Below are 15,746 nucleotides of genomic sequence, written 5' to 3' on the forward strand. Positions count from 1 at the left end.
CTCAGATCTGGTGATATTACTCAGGTTTGGTGATATTACTCAGGTCTGGTGATATTACTCAGATCTGGTGATATTACTCAGATCTGGTGATATTACTCAGATCTGGTGATATTACTCAGGTTTGGTGATATTACTCAGATCTGGTGATATTACTCAGGTCTGGTGATATTACTCAGGTCTGGTGATATTACTCAGATCTGGTGATATTACTCAGGTCTGGTGATATTACTCAGGTCTGGTGATATTACTCAGGTCTGGTGATATTACTCAGGTCTGGTGATATTACTCAGGTCTGGTGATATTACTCAGATCTGGTGATATTACTCAGGTCTGGTGATATTACTCAGGTTTGGTGATATTACTCAGGTTTGGTGATATTACTCAGGTCTGGTGATATTACTCAGGTCTGGTGATATTACTCAGGTTTGGTGATATTATTACTCAGGTCTGGCCGCGGCCACCCTACTCTGGTGGTCCCAGCGCGCACGACCCACGTGGAGTTCCAGGTCTCCGGTAGCCTCTGGAACTGCCAATCTGCGGTCAACAAGGCAGAGTTCATCTCAGCCTATGCCTCCCTCCAGTCCCTCGACTTCTTGGCACTGACGGAAACATGGATCACCACAGACAACACTGCTACTCCTACTGCTCTCTCTTCGTCCGCCCACGTGTTCTCGCACACCCCGAGAGCGTCTGGTCAGCGGGGTGGTGGCACCGGGATCCTCATCTCTCCCAAGTGGTCATTCTCTCTTTCTCCCCTTACCCATCTGTCTATCGCCTCCTTTGAATTCCATGCTGTCACAGTTACTAGCCCTTTCAAGCTTAATATCCTTATCATTTATCGCCCTCCAGGTTCCCTCGGAGAGTTCATCAATGAGCTTGATGCCTTGATAAGCTCCTTTCCTGAGGACGGCTCACCTCTCACAGTTCTGGGCGACTTTAACCTCCCCACGTCTACCTTTGACTCTTTCCTCTCTGCCTCCTTCTTTCCACTCCTCTCCTCTTTTGACCTCACCCTCTCACCTTCCCCCCTACTCACAAGGCAGGCAATACGCTCGACCTCATCTTTACTAGATGCTGTTCTTCCACTAACCTCATTGCAACTCCCTCCAAGTCTCCGACCACTGCCTTGTATCCTTTTCCCTCTCGCTCTCATCCAACACCTCCCACACGGCCCCTACTCGGATGGTATCGCGCCGTCCCAACCTTCGCTCTCTCTCCCCCGCTACTCTCTCCTCTTCCATCCTATCATCTCTTCCCTCCGCTCAAACCTTCTCCCACCTATCTCCTGATTCTGCCTCCTCAACCCTCCTCTCCTCCCTCTCTGCATCCCTTGACTCTCTATGTCCCCTATCCTCCAGGCCGGCTCGGTCCTCCCCTCCCGCTCCGTGGCTCGATGACTCATTGCGAGCTCACAGAACAGGGCTCCGGGCAGCCGAGCGGAAATGGAGGAAAACTCGCCTCCCTGCGGACCTGGCATCCTTTCACTCCCTCCTCTCTACATTTTCCTCCTCTGTCTCTGCTGCTAAAGCCACTTTCTACCACGCTAAATTCCAAGCATCTGCCTCTAACCCTAGGAAGCTCTTTGCCACCTTCTCCTCCCTCCTGAATCCTCCGCCCCCTCCCCCCTCCTCCCTCTCTGCAGATGACTTCGTCAACCATTTTGAAAAGAAGGTCGACGACATCCGATCCTCGTTTGCTAAGTCAAACGACACCGCTGGTTCTGCTCACACTGCCCTACCCTGTGCTCTGACCTCTTTCTCCCCTCTCTCTCCAGATGAAATCTCGCGTCTTGTGACGGCCGGCCGCCCAACAACCTGCCCGCTTGACCCTATCCCCTCCTCTCTTCTCCAGACCATTTCCGGAGACCTTCTCCCTTACCTCACCTCGCTCATCAACTCATCCCTGACCGTTGGCTACGTCCCTTCCGTCTTCAAGAGAGCGAGAGTTGCACCCCTTCTGAAAAAACCTACACTCGATCCCTCCGATGTCAACAATTACAGACCAGTATCCCTTCTTTCTTTTCTCTCCAAAACTCTTGAACGTGCCGTCCTTGGCCAGCTCTCCCGCTATCTCTCTCTGAATGACCTTCTTGATCCAAATCAGTCAGGTTTCAAGACTAGTCATTCAACTGCTCTCCTCTGTGTCACGGAGGCGCTCCGCACTGCTAAAGCTAACTCTCTCTCCTCTGCTCTCATCCTTCTAGATCTATCGGCTGCCTTCGATACCGTGAACCATCAGATCCTCCTCTCCACCCTCTCCGAGTTGGGCATCTCCGGCGCGGCCCACGCTTGGATTGCGTCCTACCTGACAGGTCGCTCCTACCAGGTGGCATGGCGAGAATCTGTCTCCTCACCACGCGCTCTCACCACTGGTGTCCCCCAGGGCTCTGTTCTTGGCCCTCTCCTATTCTCGCTATACACCAAGTCACTTGGCTCTGTCATAACCTCACATGGTCTCTCTTATCATTGCTATGCAGACGACACACAATTAATCTTCTCCTTTCCCCCTTCTGATGACCAGGTGGCGAATCGCATCTCTGCATGTCTGGCAGACATATCAGTGTGGATGACGGATCACCACCTCAAGCTGAACCTCGGCAAGACGGAGCTGCTCTTCCTCCCGGGGAAGGACTGCCCGTTCCATGATCTCGCCATCACGGTTGACAACTCCATTGTGTCCTCCTCCCAGAGCGCCAAGAACCTTGGCGTGATCCTGGACAACACCCTGTCGTTCTCAACTAACATCAAGGCGGTGGCCCGTTCCTGTAGGTTCATGCTCTACAACATCCGCAGAGTACGACCCTGCCTCACACAGGAAGCGGCGCAGGTCCTAATCCAGGCACTTGTCATCTCCCGTCTGGATTACTGCAACTCGCTGTTGGCTGGGCTCCCTGCCTGTGCCATTAAACCCCTTCAACTCATCCAGAACGCCGCAGCCCGTCTGGTGTTCAACCTTCCCAAGTTCTCTCACGTCACCCCGCTCCTCCGTTCTCTCCACTGGCTTCCAGTTGAAGCTCGCATCCGCTACAAGACCATGGTGCTTGCCTACGGAGCTGTGAGGGGAACGGCACCTCAGTACCTCCAGGCTCTGATCAGGCCCTACACCCAAACAAGGGCACTGCGTTCATCCACCTCTGGCCTGCTCGCCTCCCTACCACTGAGGAAGTACAGCTCCCGCTCAGCCCAGTCAAAACTGTTCGCTGCCCTGGCCCCCCAATGGTGGAACAAACTCCCTCACAACGCCAGGACAGCGGAGTCAATCACCACCTTCCGGAGACACCTGAAACCCCACCTCTTTAAGGAATACCTAGGATAGGTTAAGTAATCCCTCTCACCCCACCCCCCCTAAGTTTTAGATGCACTATTGTTAAGTGACTGTCCCACTGGATGTCATAAGGTGAATGCACCAATTTGTAAGTCGCTCTGGATAAGAGTGTCTGCTAAATGACTTAAATGTAAATGTAAATGTAAATATTACTCAGGTCTGGTGATATTACTCAGATCTGGTGATATTACTCAGATCTGGTGATATTACTCAGGTCTGGTGATATTACTCAGGTTTGGTGATATTACTCAGATCTGGTGATATTACTCAGGTCTGGTGATATTACTCAGATCTGGTGATATTACTCAGATCTGGTGAAATTACAAAATGCGGCGTGGTGGTTACTCATGTTCTTTAATGAAAATAGAATGATACATGAAATAACTAAATATGCAAAACAACAAACGAAATCACCTGACTCTGAAAACCTATACAGCCTGTCTGGTGACAACAAACACAGAGACAGGAACAATCACCCACAAAACACATAGTGAAACCTAGGCTACCTAAATATGGTTCCCAATCAGAGACAACCCTCCGGCTCGGGACGTGGACCCCACTCCAACCAAGTCTTAGTCCCCCTGTAACGCGTCCTTTGATTGGCGACCCTCGCCGCCGACCTAGGCCTAATAACCCTCACCAAGGACCCCACTGGACTGAGGGGCAGCTCGGGACTGAGGTGGAAGCTCGGGACTGAGGGGAAGCTCGGGACTGAGGGGAAGCTCGGGACTGAGGGGAAGCTCGGGACTGAGGGGAAGCTCGGGACTGATGGGAAGCTCGGGACTGAGGGGAAGCTCTGGGCTGAGGGGAAGCTCAGTACTGAGAGGAAGCCCAGCACTGAGAGGAAACTCAGGCAGGTAGTTGGCTCCGGCAGATCCTGGCTGGCTGGCGGATCTGGAAGAGTCTGGTTGACTGGCAGATCTGGAAGAGTCTGGTTGACTGGCAGATCTGGAAGAGTCTGGTTGACTGGCAGATCTGGAAGAGTCTGGTAGACTGGCAGATCTGGAAGAGTCTGGCTGACTGGCAGATCTGGAAGAGTCTGGTTGACTGGCAGATCTGGAAGAGTCTGGCTGACTGCCAGATCTGTAAGAGTCTGGTTGACTGGCAGATCTGGAAGAGTCTGGCTGACTGGCAGATCTGGAAGAGTGTGGCTGACTGGCAGATCTGGAAGTCTGGCTGACTGGCAGATCTGGAAGAGTCTGGCTGACTGGCAGATCTGGAAGAGTCTGGCTGACTGGCAGATCTGGAAGTCTGGCTGACTGGCAGATCTGGAAGAGTCTGGCTGACTGGCAGATCTGGAAGAGTCTGGCAGACTGGCAGCCCTGGCTGCTCCATGCAGACTGACATCCCTGGCTGCACAATGCAGACTGACAGCTCTGGCTGCTCCATGCAGGCTGGCAGCTCTGGCTGCTCCATGCAGGCTGGCAGATCAGGCTGCTCCATGCAGGCTGGCAGCTCAGGCTGCTCCATGCAGGCTGGCAGCTCTGGCAGTGCTGAACATGCGGGAGACTCCGCCAGCGCCTCTCCGCTTTTCCCGCCTCCAGTTCTTCTTTGGGGCGTCGATATTCACCAGGCTGTGCCCAGGGTCCTTTTCCGTCCAATATCTCCTCCCAAGTCCAGAAGTCCTGTGATCGCTGCTCCTCACGATAAACAGGGGAGTTGGCTCAGGTCTGAACCCTGACTCTGCCACACTCTCCCTGAGCCTCCCCCCAATACATTTTTGGTGCTGACTTTCGGGCTTCCTTGCCAACCGTGTTCCCTCGTATCGTCGGCTCCTCTCTCCGGCTGCCTCTGCTCTCCTAAGTGCCTCCACCTGTTCCCATGGGAGGCGATCTCTTCCAGCCAGTATCTCCTCCCAAGTGTAACAACCCTTGCCATCCAAAACATCTTCCCATGTCCATTCCTCCTTTCGCTGCTTCTGCTGTCGCTGCCTGTCACCACACTGCTTGGTCCGGGTGTGGTGGGTGATTCTGTAACGGCGTTCCTCTGTAGAAAGAGAGTCGGACCAAAATGCGGCGTGGTGGTTACGCATGTTTTTTTAATGAAAATAGAATGATACATGAAATAACTAAATATGCAAAACAACAAACAAAACGCGAAAACCTAAACCAACAAACGTAGAGACAGGAACAATCACCCACAAAACACACACTGAAACCTAGGCTACCTAAATATGGTTCCCAATCAGAGACAACGAGAATCACCTGACTCTGATTGAGAACCGCCTCAGGCAGCCAAGCCTATGCTAGACACCCCTACTCAGCCGCAATCCCAATGCCTACTAAAACCCCAATACGAAAACACAACAAAAATAAACCCATGTCACACCCTGGCCTGACCAAATAAATAACGAAAACACAAAATACTAAGACCAAGGCGTGACACCAGGTCCCATAGTTCCATAATCTCTCTTTCTCTCTCTTTTTCTCTCTCTCTCTCTCTCTCTCTCTCTCTCTCTCTCTCTCTCTCTCTCTCTCTCTCTCTCTTTTTTCTCTCTCTCTCTCTTTTTTTTTCTCTCTCTCTCTCTCTCTCTCTCTCTCTCTCTCTCTCTCTCTCTCTCTCTCTCTCTCTCTCTCTCTCTCTCTCACTCTTTAGAGCCCCTGCTGTGATCAACTCTAAGATTCTGACGGTGACGGTCCGACCAGAACCCAAACCCAGTGAACCCATGGTGGTTGTGGAGCTGTCCCCACTGCTTAATGTGAGTATAACATGGAATAGACTGATAATGATGTGTCATAGCCTTGTAATGATGTGTCGTAGCCTGATAATGACGTGTCATAGCCTGATAAGCCTGATAATGATGTGTCATAGCCTTGTAATTATGTGTCATAGCCTGGTAATGATGTGTCACAGCCTTGTAATGATGTGGCGTAGCCTGATAATGATGTGGCGTAGCCTGATAATGATGTGTCATAGCCTTATAATGATGTGTCATAGCCTGGTAATGATGTGTCATAGCCTTGTAATGATGTGTCATAGCCTGGTAATGATGTGTCACAGCCTTGTAATGATGTGGCGTAGCCTGATAATGATGTGGCGTAGCCTGATAATGATGTGTCATAGCCTTGTAATGATGTGTCATAGCCTGGTAATCATGTGTCATAGCCTTATAATGATGTGTATCAGCCTTATAATGATGTGTTAGCCTGAGTACTCCTTCACATCCCTGTCTGTGGCTTTTCAATTAGAACAGATCTGGAGAGTTTAATGAGAGACTGTGCTGCAACAATGAGCCCCTGTAGACGGTTGACCTTATAGCACATTGAACCACTGTAGACGGTTGACTTTTTATTTTACCTTTATTTTACCAGGCAAGTCAGTTAAGAACAAATTCTTATTTTCAATGACGGCCTAGGAACAGTGGGTTAACTGCCTGTTCAGGGGCAGAACGACAGATTTGTACCTTGTCAGTTCGGGGATTTGAACTTGCAACCTTTCGGTTACTAGTCCAACGCTCTAACCACTAGGCTACCCTGCCGCCCCACTTTACAGCACATTGAACCACTGTAGACGGTTGTTTGACCTTACAGCACATTGAACCACTGTAGACGGTTGGTTGACCTTCAGCACATTGAACCACTGTAGACGGTTGGTTGACCTTCAGCACATTGAACCACTGTAGACGGTTGACTTTACAGCACATTGAACCACTGTAGACGGTTGACTTTACAGCACATTGAACCACTGTAGACGGTTGACTTTACAGCACATTGAACCACTGTAGACGGTTGACTTTACAGCACATTGAACCACTATAGACGGTTGGTTGACCTTACAGCACATTGAACCACTGTAGATGGTTGGTTGACCTTCAGCACATTGAACCACTATAGACGGTTGACTTTATAGCACATTGAACCACTATAGACGGTTGACTTTACAGCACATTGAACCACTGTAGACGGTTGACCTTATAGCACATTGAACCACTATAGACGGTTGACTTTACAGCACATTTAACCACTGTAGATGGTTGGTTGACCTTACAGCACATTGAACCACTGTAGATGGTTGGTTGACCTTCAGCACATTGAACCACTGTAGACGGTTGGTTGACCTTCAGCACATTGAACCACTGTAGACGGTTGGTTGACCTTCAGCACATTGAACCACTGTAGACAGTTGGTTGACCTTACAGCACATTGAACCACTGTAGACGGTTGACTTTACAGCACATTGAACCACTGTAGACGGTTGGTTGACCTTCAGCACATTGAACCACTGTAGACGGTTGGTTGACCTTCAGCACATTGAACCACTGTAGACGGTTGGTTGACCTTACAGCACATTGAACCACTGTAGACGGTTGACTTTACAGCACATTGAACCACTGTAGACGGTTGACTTTACAGCACATTGAACCACTGTAGACGGTTGGTTGACCTTCAGCACATTGAACCACTGTAGACGGTTGGTTGACCTTCAGCACATTGAACCACTGTAGACGGTTGGTTGACCTTCAGCACATTGAACCACTGTAGACGGTTGGTTGACCTTCAGCACATTGAACCACTGTAGACGGTTGGTTGACCTTCAGCACATTGAACCACTGTAGACGGTTGGTTGACCTTCAGCACATTGAACCACTGTAGACTACTTGGTAATCTGGTGGTCCGCAGCTGTTGGGGGGATGACCTTGGCCAATGGGCAGCAGGTAGCCTAGTGGTTTCAGCGTTGGACTAGTAACTGAAAGTTTGCAAGACTGAAACCCCGAGCTGACAAGGTACAAATCTGTCGTTCTGCCCCTGAACAAGGCAGTTAACCCACTGTTCCCCGGTAGGCTGTCATTGTTAATAACAATTTGTTCTTAACTGACTTGCCTAGTTAAATAAAAATAAGTATATATTTTGGTGTGTGTGTGTGTGTGTGTGTGTGTGTGTGTGTGTGTGTGTGTGTGTGTGTGTGTGTGTGTGTGTGTGTGTGTGTGTGTGTGTGTGTGTCTGTGTGTGTGTGTGTGTGTGAGTCCTGCCCTGCAGCTGTTTGTGGGTGGTGACTGAAGTAGCGCCATGGCGACAGATGTTGGCAGAGGGGAGGGGAGGAGGGGTGTGTTTGGGTTCCTGTACTGAACATTGTTCTTACAGTGAAGCCATATTTTCCCAACTGTCAATACACCTTCCCAATGACGGCTAGTGCGTGTGTCCGTGTGTGTATGTGTGTGTGTCCGTGTGTGTGACCGTGTGTGTGTGTGTGTGCGTGTGTCCGTGTGTGCGTGTGTCCGTGTGTGTGTCCGTGTCCATGTGTGTGTCCGTGTGTGTGTCCGTGTGTGTGTCCGTGTGTGTGTGTGCTTGTGTCCGTGTGTGTGTCCGTGTGTGTTTGTGTGTGTGTGTGTGTGGGCGTCTGTGTGTGAGTGGGTGAGTGACTATAAAGATGTAGGTTTATGAATACTACATATAAAGACTACATATAAAGACTAAATATTAGTATTTAGTCTTCTGGAAGGTAGCCTATTGGTGGAGCAGAAAGCATCATTATATGATGTCTGTGCTAAAGACAGAGGCAGACAGCGTGGGAGTACCCTTTTGTCAGTCACAATAGAACTAACGTTAGCATACGGCTGGCCCGTTTGACTGGTGATTGATGGCTGAATGCTAGCAGACGCCGCTACGCCACGTAGCACCGGAGGCTAATGCGCTCTGAGGGACTTGTGATGTAGATGACACCGTTGTGTGAGTGAGCTGCAACGTAGAGCTGTCATCTCATGCAAACTCTGGTTCACAACGTGATGCATCACTCCATCTGTCGTTATGGAAATCACCTTTCTGACAAGAAGGGGACAGGTGGAAGTGAGGGTCCCACTGCAATGTGCACTATACAGTCAGGACAGATGGACTATACTATGACCTTGACCAGGGAGGGAGCGATAGAGAGGAAGTGAGGGAACGAGGGAGGAAGGAAGGAAGGTAGAAACTTAGGGGGCATCTCAATCCGGTAGGCCGTCATTGTAAATAAGAAGTTGTTCTTTAACTGACTTGCCTAGTTAAATAAAGGTTTAAAATAATAATAATAATAATAAAAGTAGTCTAAACTCTTCTTTCCGTTCCAATAAAAGGAGATTTGAATGACCAAGAGGCGTAACAGCTCTACAGTTTGATCAGAGTCCTTTACATTCATTCTAAAAAGCAGGGCAACATTCTGGGGCCCACACTGCTCTGGTCAAAATGAATGGACTAAATGGCTCTCTGTTTAGTGCACTATATAGGAAATAGGGTGTCACTTGGAACATATGCCTGGGCAACATCCTCAGTCCACATTACAAAACAAAATGAGGGTTCTTTGGGAAGAGAGGAACCATAATGACTCAGTTTAACCTTTGACCTCTTCAAGGGTTCTTTGGGAAGGGAGAAAGCATAATGACTCAGTTTAACCTTTGACCTCTTCAAGAGTTCTTTGCTCTTCAGTGATAATTAAAATGTAAAGGATGCGGCTCATTGGAGCAGTTTGGGACGTGGTTTGCTCACCGCTCCTTATTTTTTTTATTTTTTATTTTTTTTTATTTTACCTTTATTTTACTAGGAATGTCAGTTAAGAACAAATTCTTATTTTCAATGACGGCCTGGGAACAGTGGGTTAACTGCCTGTTCAGGGGCAGAACGACAGATTTGTAGCTTGTCAGCTTGATTCCCATGTGGGACCTGTACGAAAAGGTACAAGTCGCTCTGGATAAGAGCATCTGCTAAATGACAATTTTTTTTAAAAACCTTTAAATAAAACATTGAACATCATTGCAGTTTATCTAATGTGTTGTGTTATGCAATTCCATATTCTGCATATATGACTATGTATTCGAGGGTGTCTTGTGAAAAACTCAGGTGTAAATGGAGAACGGTTGACTGAATCAGTCAGTGGTTCTTCTCTCCTCAGGGACCCCCGAGCTGTTCCAGAGGTAGCTCATTTGATTCAACTTGTCAATTAACACAATCATAACACCTATGGAATTTTAACAGTAAAATATGGCTGACCAAAAAAAATAGAATATAAAATCCTGTATGGTTCTTTAAAAAGATCAACAAAGAACCTTTAAGATTTGAGACAGGTTCTTTATAAAACCGTTCTCCATAAAGGTTCTATAAAGAACCATAGAAAGGGTGCTATATAGCCAACAATGTTTGTTTTTTACCACAGTGGAATCCTATTCCATATGTAACCTGTTTTAATGGTTACAAACCACAGAACCTCTATCTATTGTAGAACTGTTAGTTTTTTTAAACAAGGGAGGAGTAGGTAGTGTGCAGGGGACCAGTGTAATAATGTCCTCCACCACCAGAGGGAGACTCCCCTTCATTAACAGATGGGCCTCAAAGGGAAGCTTGAATTATTCATGGTCACAATATAACGACTGATAGATGGTCGTAGAGAGGCACCCTTCCTCCGCTGCCTCCCCAGAGATGGCTTAGCTGAAACGGAAAGGGCTATGATTTCATTTTTTCCGCTGGACGACAAGGAATGTCTGTATTTAGATGCTAAAAGTGTGGTCTCCTCTGTATCTGAGTGCACTAAAGTTAATAGGTTTATTCGTACACTGCAACCAACCATCTTTTCTCTGATAGGATTGGCTCTCCTGATTGTCTGAATTAAGTCAATGATTAGTTTAATGGTCGTGGTAATGCTTGGCTGGAAAAGAGAGCTACCTCATCAGGTCATAGACTGGACTGGACTCTAAAATCCAAATAACTGTTGGTTGATTCGTCCTCAGTAGAATTAAACACATTGAGACCTATAGATTGAGTGGAACAAGTTCAGATGATTCAATTAGACCAGAGCAATCGATTCACTTATCATGCCGATCACTGGTGGGGTGAGCATGGATGAATCAATTGTGGTGAATCGATTCACTGATCGATTCCCTGATTGAGTCGTGGAAAATCATCCCCAGTAATGCTATATGCACCACTAAGCTTTGATTAGCCAATCAAAGGCCGTTTTACTCTGTGGAATTGGCTTTGTCTCAAGTGAATCGATGGATTAGGAGTGAGTCTGCAGAATGGGCTGCTTGTCTAGACTTTGAGTAGAGCAATTTGTGTTTAGATTCAGAGACTGTCCGAGTCTCTCTCTCTCTCTCTCTCTCTCTCTCTCTGTTCTCTTTCTCTGTCCTCTCTCTCTCTGTCCTCTCTCTCTCACCCTCCCTCTCTCTCTCTCTCTCTTCCCCTCTCTCTCTCGGTCTCTCTGTCCTCTCTCTCTCTCTCTCTCTCTCTCTCTCTCTCTCTCTCTCTCTCGCTCTCTCTCTCTCTTGCTCTCTCTCTGTTCTCTCTCTCTGTCCTCTCTCTCTCTGTCCTCTCTCTCTGTCCTCTCTCTCTCCCTCCCTCTCTCCCCCCCTCTCTCTCTCTCTCTCTCTCTCTCTCTCTCTCTCTCTCTCTCTCTCTCTCTCTCTCTCTCTCTCTCTCTCTCTCTCTCTCTCTCTCTCTGTTCTCTCTCTGTCCTCTCCCTGTTCTCTTTCTCTGTCCTCTCTCTCTCTGTCCTCTCTCTCTCTCCCTCCCTCTCTCTCTCTCTCTCTCTCTCGGTCTCTCTGTCCCTCTCTCTCTCTCTCTCTCTGTCTCTCCGTCCTCTCTCTCTCTCTCTCTCTCTCTCTCTCTCTCTCTCTCTCTCTCTCTCTCTCTCTGTCCCCTCTCTCTCTCTCTCTCTCTCTCTCTCTCTCTCTCTCTCTCTCTCTCTCTCTCTCTCTCTCTCTCTCTCGCTCTCTCTCTCTTGCTCTCTCTCTGTTCTCTCTCTCTGTCCTCTCTCTCTGTCCTCTCTCTCTGTCCTCTCTCTCTCCCTCCCTCTCTCTCCCCTCTCTCTCTCTCTCTCTCTCTCTCTCTCTCTCTCTCTCTCTCTCTCTCTCTCTCTCTCTCTCACTCTCTCACTCTCTCTCTCTCTGTTCTCTCTCTCTGTCCTCTCCCTGTTCTCTTTCTCTGTCCTCTCTCTCTCTGTCCTCTCTCTCTCTCCCTCCCTCTCTCTCTCTCTCTCTCTCTCGGTCTCTCTGTCCCCTCTCTCTCTCTCTCTCTGTCTCTCCGTCCCCTCTCTCTCTCTCTCTCTCTCTCTCGCTCTCTCTCTCTCTCTCTCGGTCTCTCTGTCCCCTCTCTCTCTCTCTCTCTCTCTCTCTCTCTCTCTCTCTCTCTCTCTCTCGCTCTCTCTCTCTTGCTCTCTCTCTGTTCTCTCTCTCTGTCCTCTCTCTCTCTGTCCTCTCTCTCTGTCCTCTCTCTCTCTCTCTCCCTCCCTCTCTCCCCCTCTCTCTCTCTCTCTCTCTCTCTCTCTCTCTCTCTCTCTCTCTCTCTCTCTCTCTCACTCTCTCACTCTCTCTCTCTCTGTTCTCTCTCTCTGTCCTCTCCCTGTTCTCTTTCTCTGTCCTCTCTGTCCTCTCTCTCTCTCCCTCCCTCTCTCTCTCTCTCTCTCTCTCTCGGTCTCTCTGTCCCCTCTCTCTCTCTCTCTCTGTCTCTCCGTCCCCTCTCTCTCTCTCTCTCTCTCTCTCGCTCTCTCTCTCTCTCTCTCTCTCTCGGTCTCTCTGTCCCCTCTCTCTCTCTCTCTCTCTCTCTCTGTCCTCTCTCTGTTCTCTTTCTCTGTCCTCTCTCTCTCTCTTTCTCCCTCCCTCTCTCTCTCCCCCCTCTCTCTCTCGCTCTCTCTCTCTCTCTCTCTCTCTGTCTCTCTGTCTTTATATCTCCTCTCTTTTTCGCTCTTTATTGTTGACACACAATCTCTGTCCCCTCCAGCAGTAGCTGTTTCACTGTCTGTCCTCCGGCAAATACATGTTCTCCCTCCCTTGTCTTGTACTTTCTCTTCCTATGTCTGTCTGTTTACCTCTTCTTCCATCCTCCACACACCTTCACTTGTTTTCCTCAGGCAGTGAACAGTTTCTCACTACCGTTTTTCAACTCCCCCTCTCCTCTGGTAGTAACAGTTCATATTTTCTTGTCGTTTTTTGTCTCTTCCAGGGCACATCAGATCCTCAGTGTGTTGTCTGGGACTATGGGAACCTGTAAGTCACTTTTATTCTCTACACACAGACACACACACCTGTGTGCACGGACGCACTCACACACACTTATGCACGCGCACACAAGAATATGTGCATAAAGATATATGAATGAGTGATGGTACAGAAGGGCATAGGCAAGATGCAGTAGATGGTTAGAGTACACTGTATACATATGAGATGAGTATGTAAACAAAGTGGCATAGTTTAAAGTGGCTAGTGATACATGTATTACATAAAGATGCAGTAGATTATATAGAGTACAGTATATACATATACATATGAGATGAAAAATGTAGTGTATGTAAACATTATATTATGAAGCATTGTTTAAATTGGCTAGTGATATATTTTACATCAATTCCCATCAATTCCCATGATTAAAGTGGCTGGAGTTGAGTCAGTGTGTTGGCAGCAGCCACTCAATGTTAGTGGTGGCTGTTTAACAGTTTGATGGCCTTGAGATAGAAGCTGTTTTTCAGTATCTCGGTCCCAGCTTTGATGCACCTGTACTGATCTCGCCTTCTGGACGATAGCGGGATGAACAGGCAGTCTCTCGGTCCATGCTTTGATGCACCTGTACTGACCTCGCCTTCTGGATGATAGCGGGATGAACAGACAGTGGCTCAGGTTGTTGTTGTCCTTGATGATCTTTATGGCCTTCCTGTGACATCGGGTGGTGTATGTGTCCTGGAGGGCAGGTAGTTTGCCCCCGGTGATGCGTTGTGCAGACCTCACTACCCTCTGGGGAGCTTTACGGTTGTGGACGGAGCAGTTGCCGTACCAGGCGGTGATACAGCCCGACAGGTTACTCTCGATTGTGCGTGTGTAGAAGTTTGTGAGTGCTTTTGGTGACACGCCCAATTTCTTCAGCCTCCTGAGGTTGAAGAGGCGCTGCTGCACCTTCTCCACAATGCTGTCTGTGTGGGTGGACCAATTCAGTTTGTCTGTGATGTGTACGTCGAGGAACTTAAAACTTACTACCCACTCCACTACTGTCCCATCGATGTGGATAGGGGGGTGCTCCCTCTGCTGTTTCCTGAAGTCCACGATCATCTCCTTTGTTTTGTTGATGTTGAGTGTGAGGTTATTTTACTGACACCACACTCCGAGGGCCCTCACCTCCTCCCTGTAGGCCGTCTCATCGTTGTTGGTAATCAAGCCTACCACTGTAGTGTCGTCCTCAAACTTGATGATTGAGTTGGAGGCGTGCATGGCCACACAGTCGTGGGTGAACAGGGAGTACAGGAGAGGGCTCAGAACGCCCCCTTGTGGGGCCCCAGTGTTGAGGATCAGCGGGGTGGAGATGTTGTTACCTACCCTCACCACCTGGGGGCGGCCCGTCAGGAAGTCCAGTACCCAGTTGCACAGGGCGGGGTCGAGACCCAGGGTCTTGAGCTTGATGACAAGTTTGGAGGGTACTATGGTGTTAAATGCTGAGCTGTAGTCGATGAACAGCATTCTCACAAAGGTATTCCTCTTGTCCAGATGGGTTAGGGCAGTGTGCAGTGTGGTTGAGATTGCATCGTCTGTGGACCTATTTGGGTGGTAAGCAAATTGGAGTGGGTCTAGTGTGTCAGGTAGGGTGGAGGTGATATGGCCCTTGACTAGTCTCTCGAAGCACTTCATGGTGACGGAAGTGAGTGCTACGAGGTGGAAGTCGTTTAGCTCAGTTACCTTAGCTTTCTTGGGAACAGGAACAATGGTGGCCCTCTTGAAGCATGTGGGAACAGCAGACTGGGATAAGGATGATTGAATATGACCGTAAACACGCCAGCCAGCTGGTCTGCGCATGCTCTGAGGACGCAGCTGGGGATGCCGTCTGGGCCTGCAGTCTTGCGAGGGTTAACACGTTAGCCGCCCTGTTGGATGTGTGTGTGTGTGTGTTTAATCTAATAGCTCTGTTTTCTTCCATTCAAAATACAGTGAAGACAGTTTCCAGAAGCAGTTTTAATTGCATAATTAAATGAGTCAATGAGAATAAACACAGGATTGTCTCTATGCTCAACTGCTCAAAGGCAACATTCATCACATGTTTTATTTGTATTTTTTATTTATTTAAATTGGTCTTAAATTGTGCTGTGATGCCACTCTTGGGAGAATTTGAATTGAATATTTTGATGATTTAAAATAGAAAATGTTGGATGTTTAATATACAGTTAAATTGAAATTACAAAGCCTTTGGTGAGCAGTGGAAATACTATCCTTTTGAAGAATAATGTACACAATCAATTAATCAATTAATCAACACCTAACAGGCGGAATCTGTAGTCAAACATATCCTACATATTACTTATCGATTGGTCATCAAATCAAATGTTATTTATAAAGCCCTTTTTACATCAGCTGATATCTCAAAGTGCTGTACAGAAACCCAGCCTAAAACCCCAAACAGCAAGCAATGCAGGTGTAGAAGCATGGTGGCTAGGAAAAACTCCCTAGAAAGGCCAGAACGTAGGAAGAAACCTAGAGAGGAACC

General features: G+C 48.2%; 1 protein-coding gene across 1 annotated transcript in view; it reads left to right on the plus strand.

Moving 5' to 3' along the window:
- Positions 1 to 15,746, plus strand: part of LOC124043194 (adhesion G protein-coupled receptor B2-like) — a 557,845-nt gene that overhangs the window by 372,653 nt on the left and 169,446 nt on the right. Inside the window, exons 15-16 of the mRNA XM_046361489.1 lie at positions 5,920 to 6,022; positions 13,227 to 13,270. Of these exons, the coding sequence (XP_046217445.1) occupies positions 5,920 to 6,022; positions 13,227 to 13,270 (147 nt within the window). The remainder of the gene's footprint in view (positions 1 to 5,919; positions 6,023 to 13,226; positions 13,271 to 15,746) is intronic.

Source organism: Oncorhynchus gorbuscha, linkage group LG09, assembly GCF_021184085.1.
Source record: "Oncorhynchus gorbuscha isolate QuinsamMale2020 ecotype Even-year linkage group LG09, OgorEven_v1.0, whole genome shotgun sequence".
In the NCBI taxonomy this organism is placed as follows: Eukaryota; Metazoa; Chordata; class Actinopteri; order Salmoniformes; family Salmonidae; genus Oncorhynchus; species Oncorhynchus gorbuscha.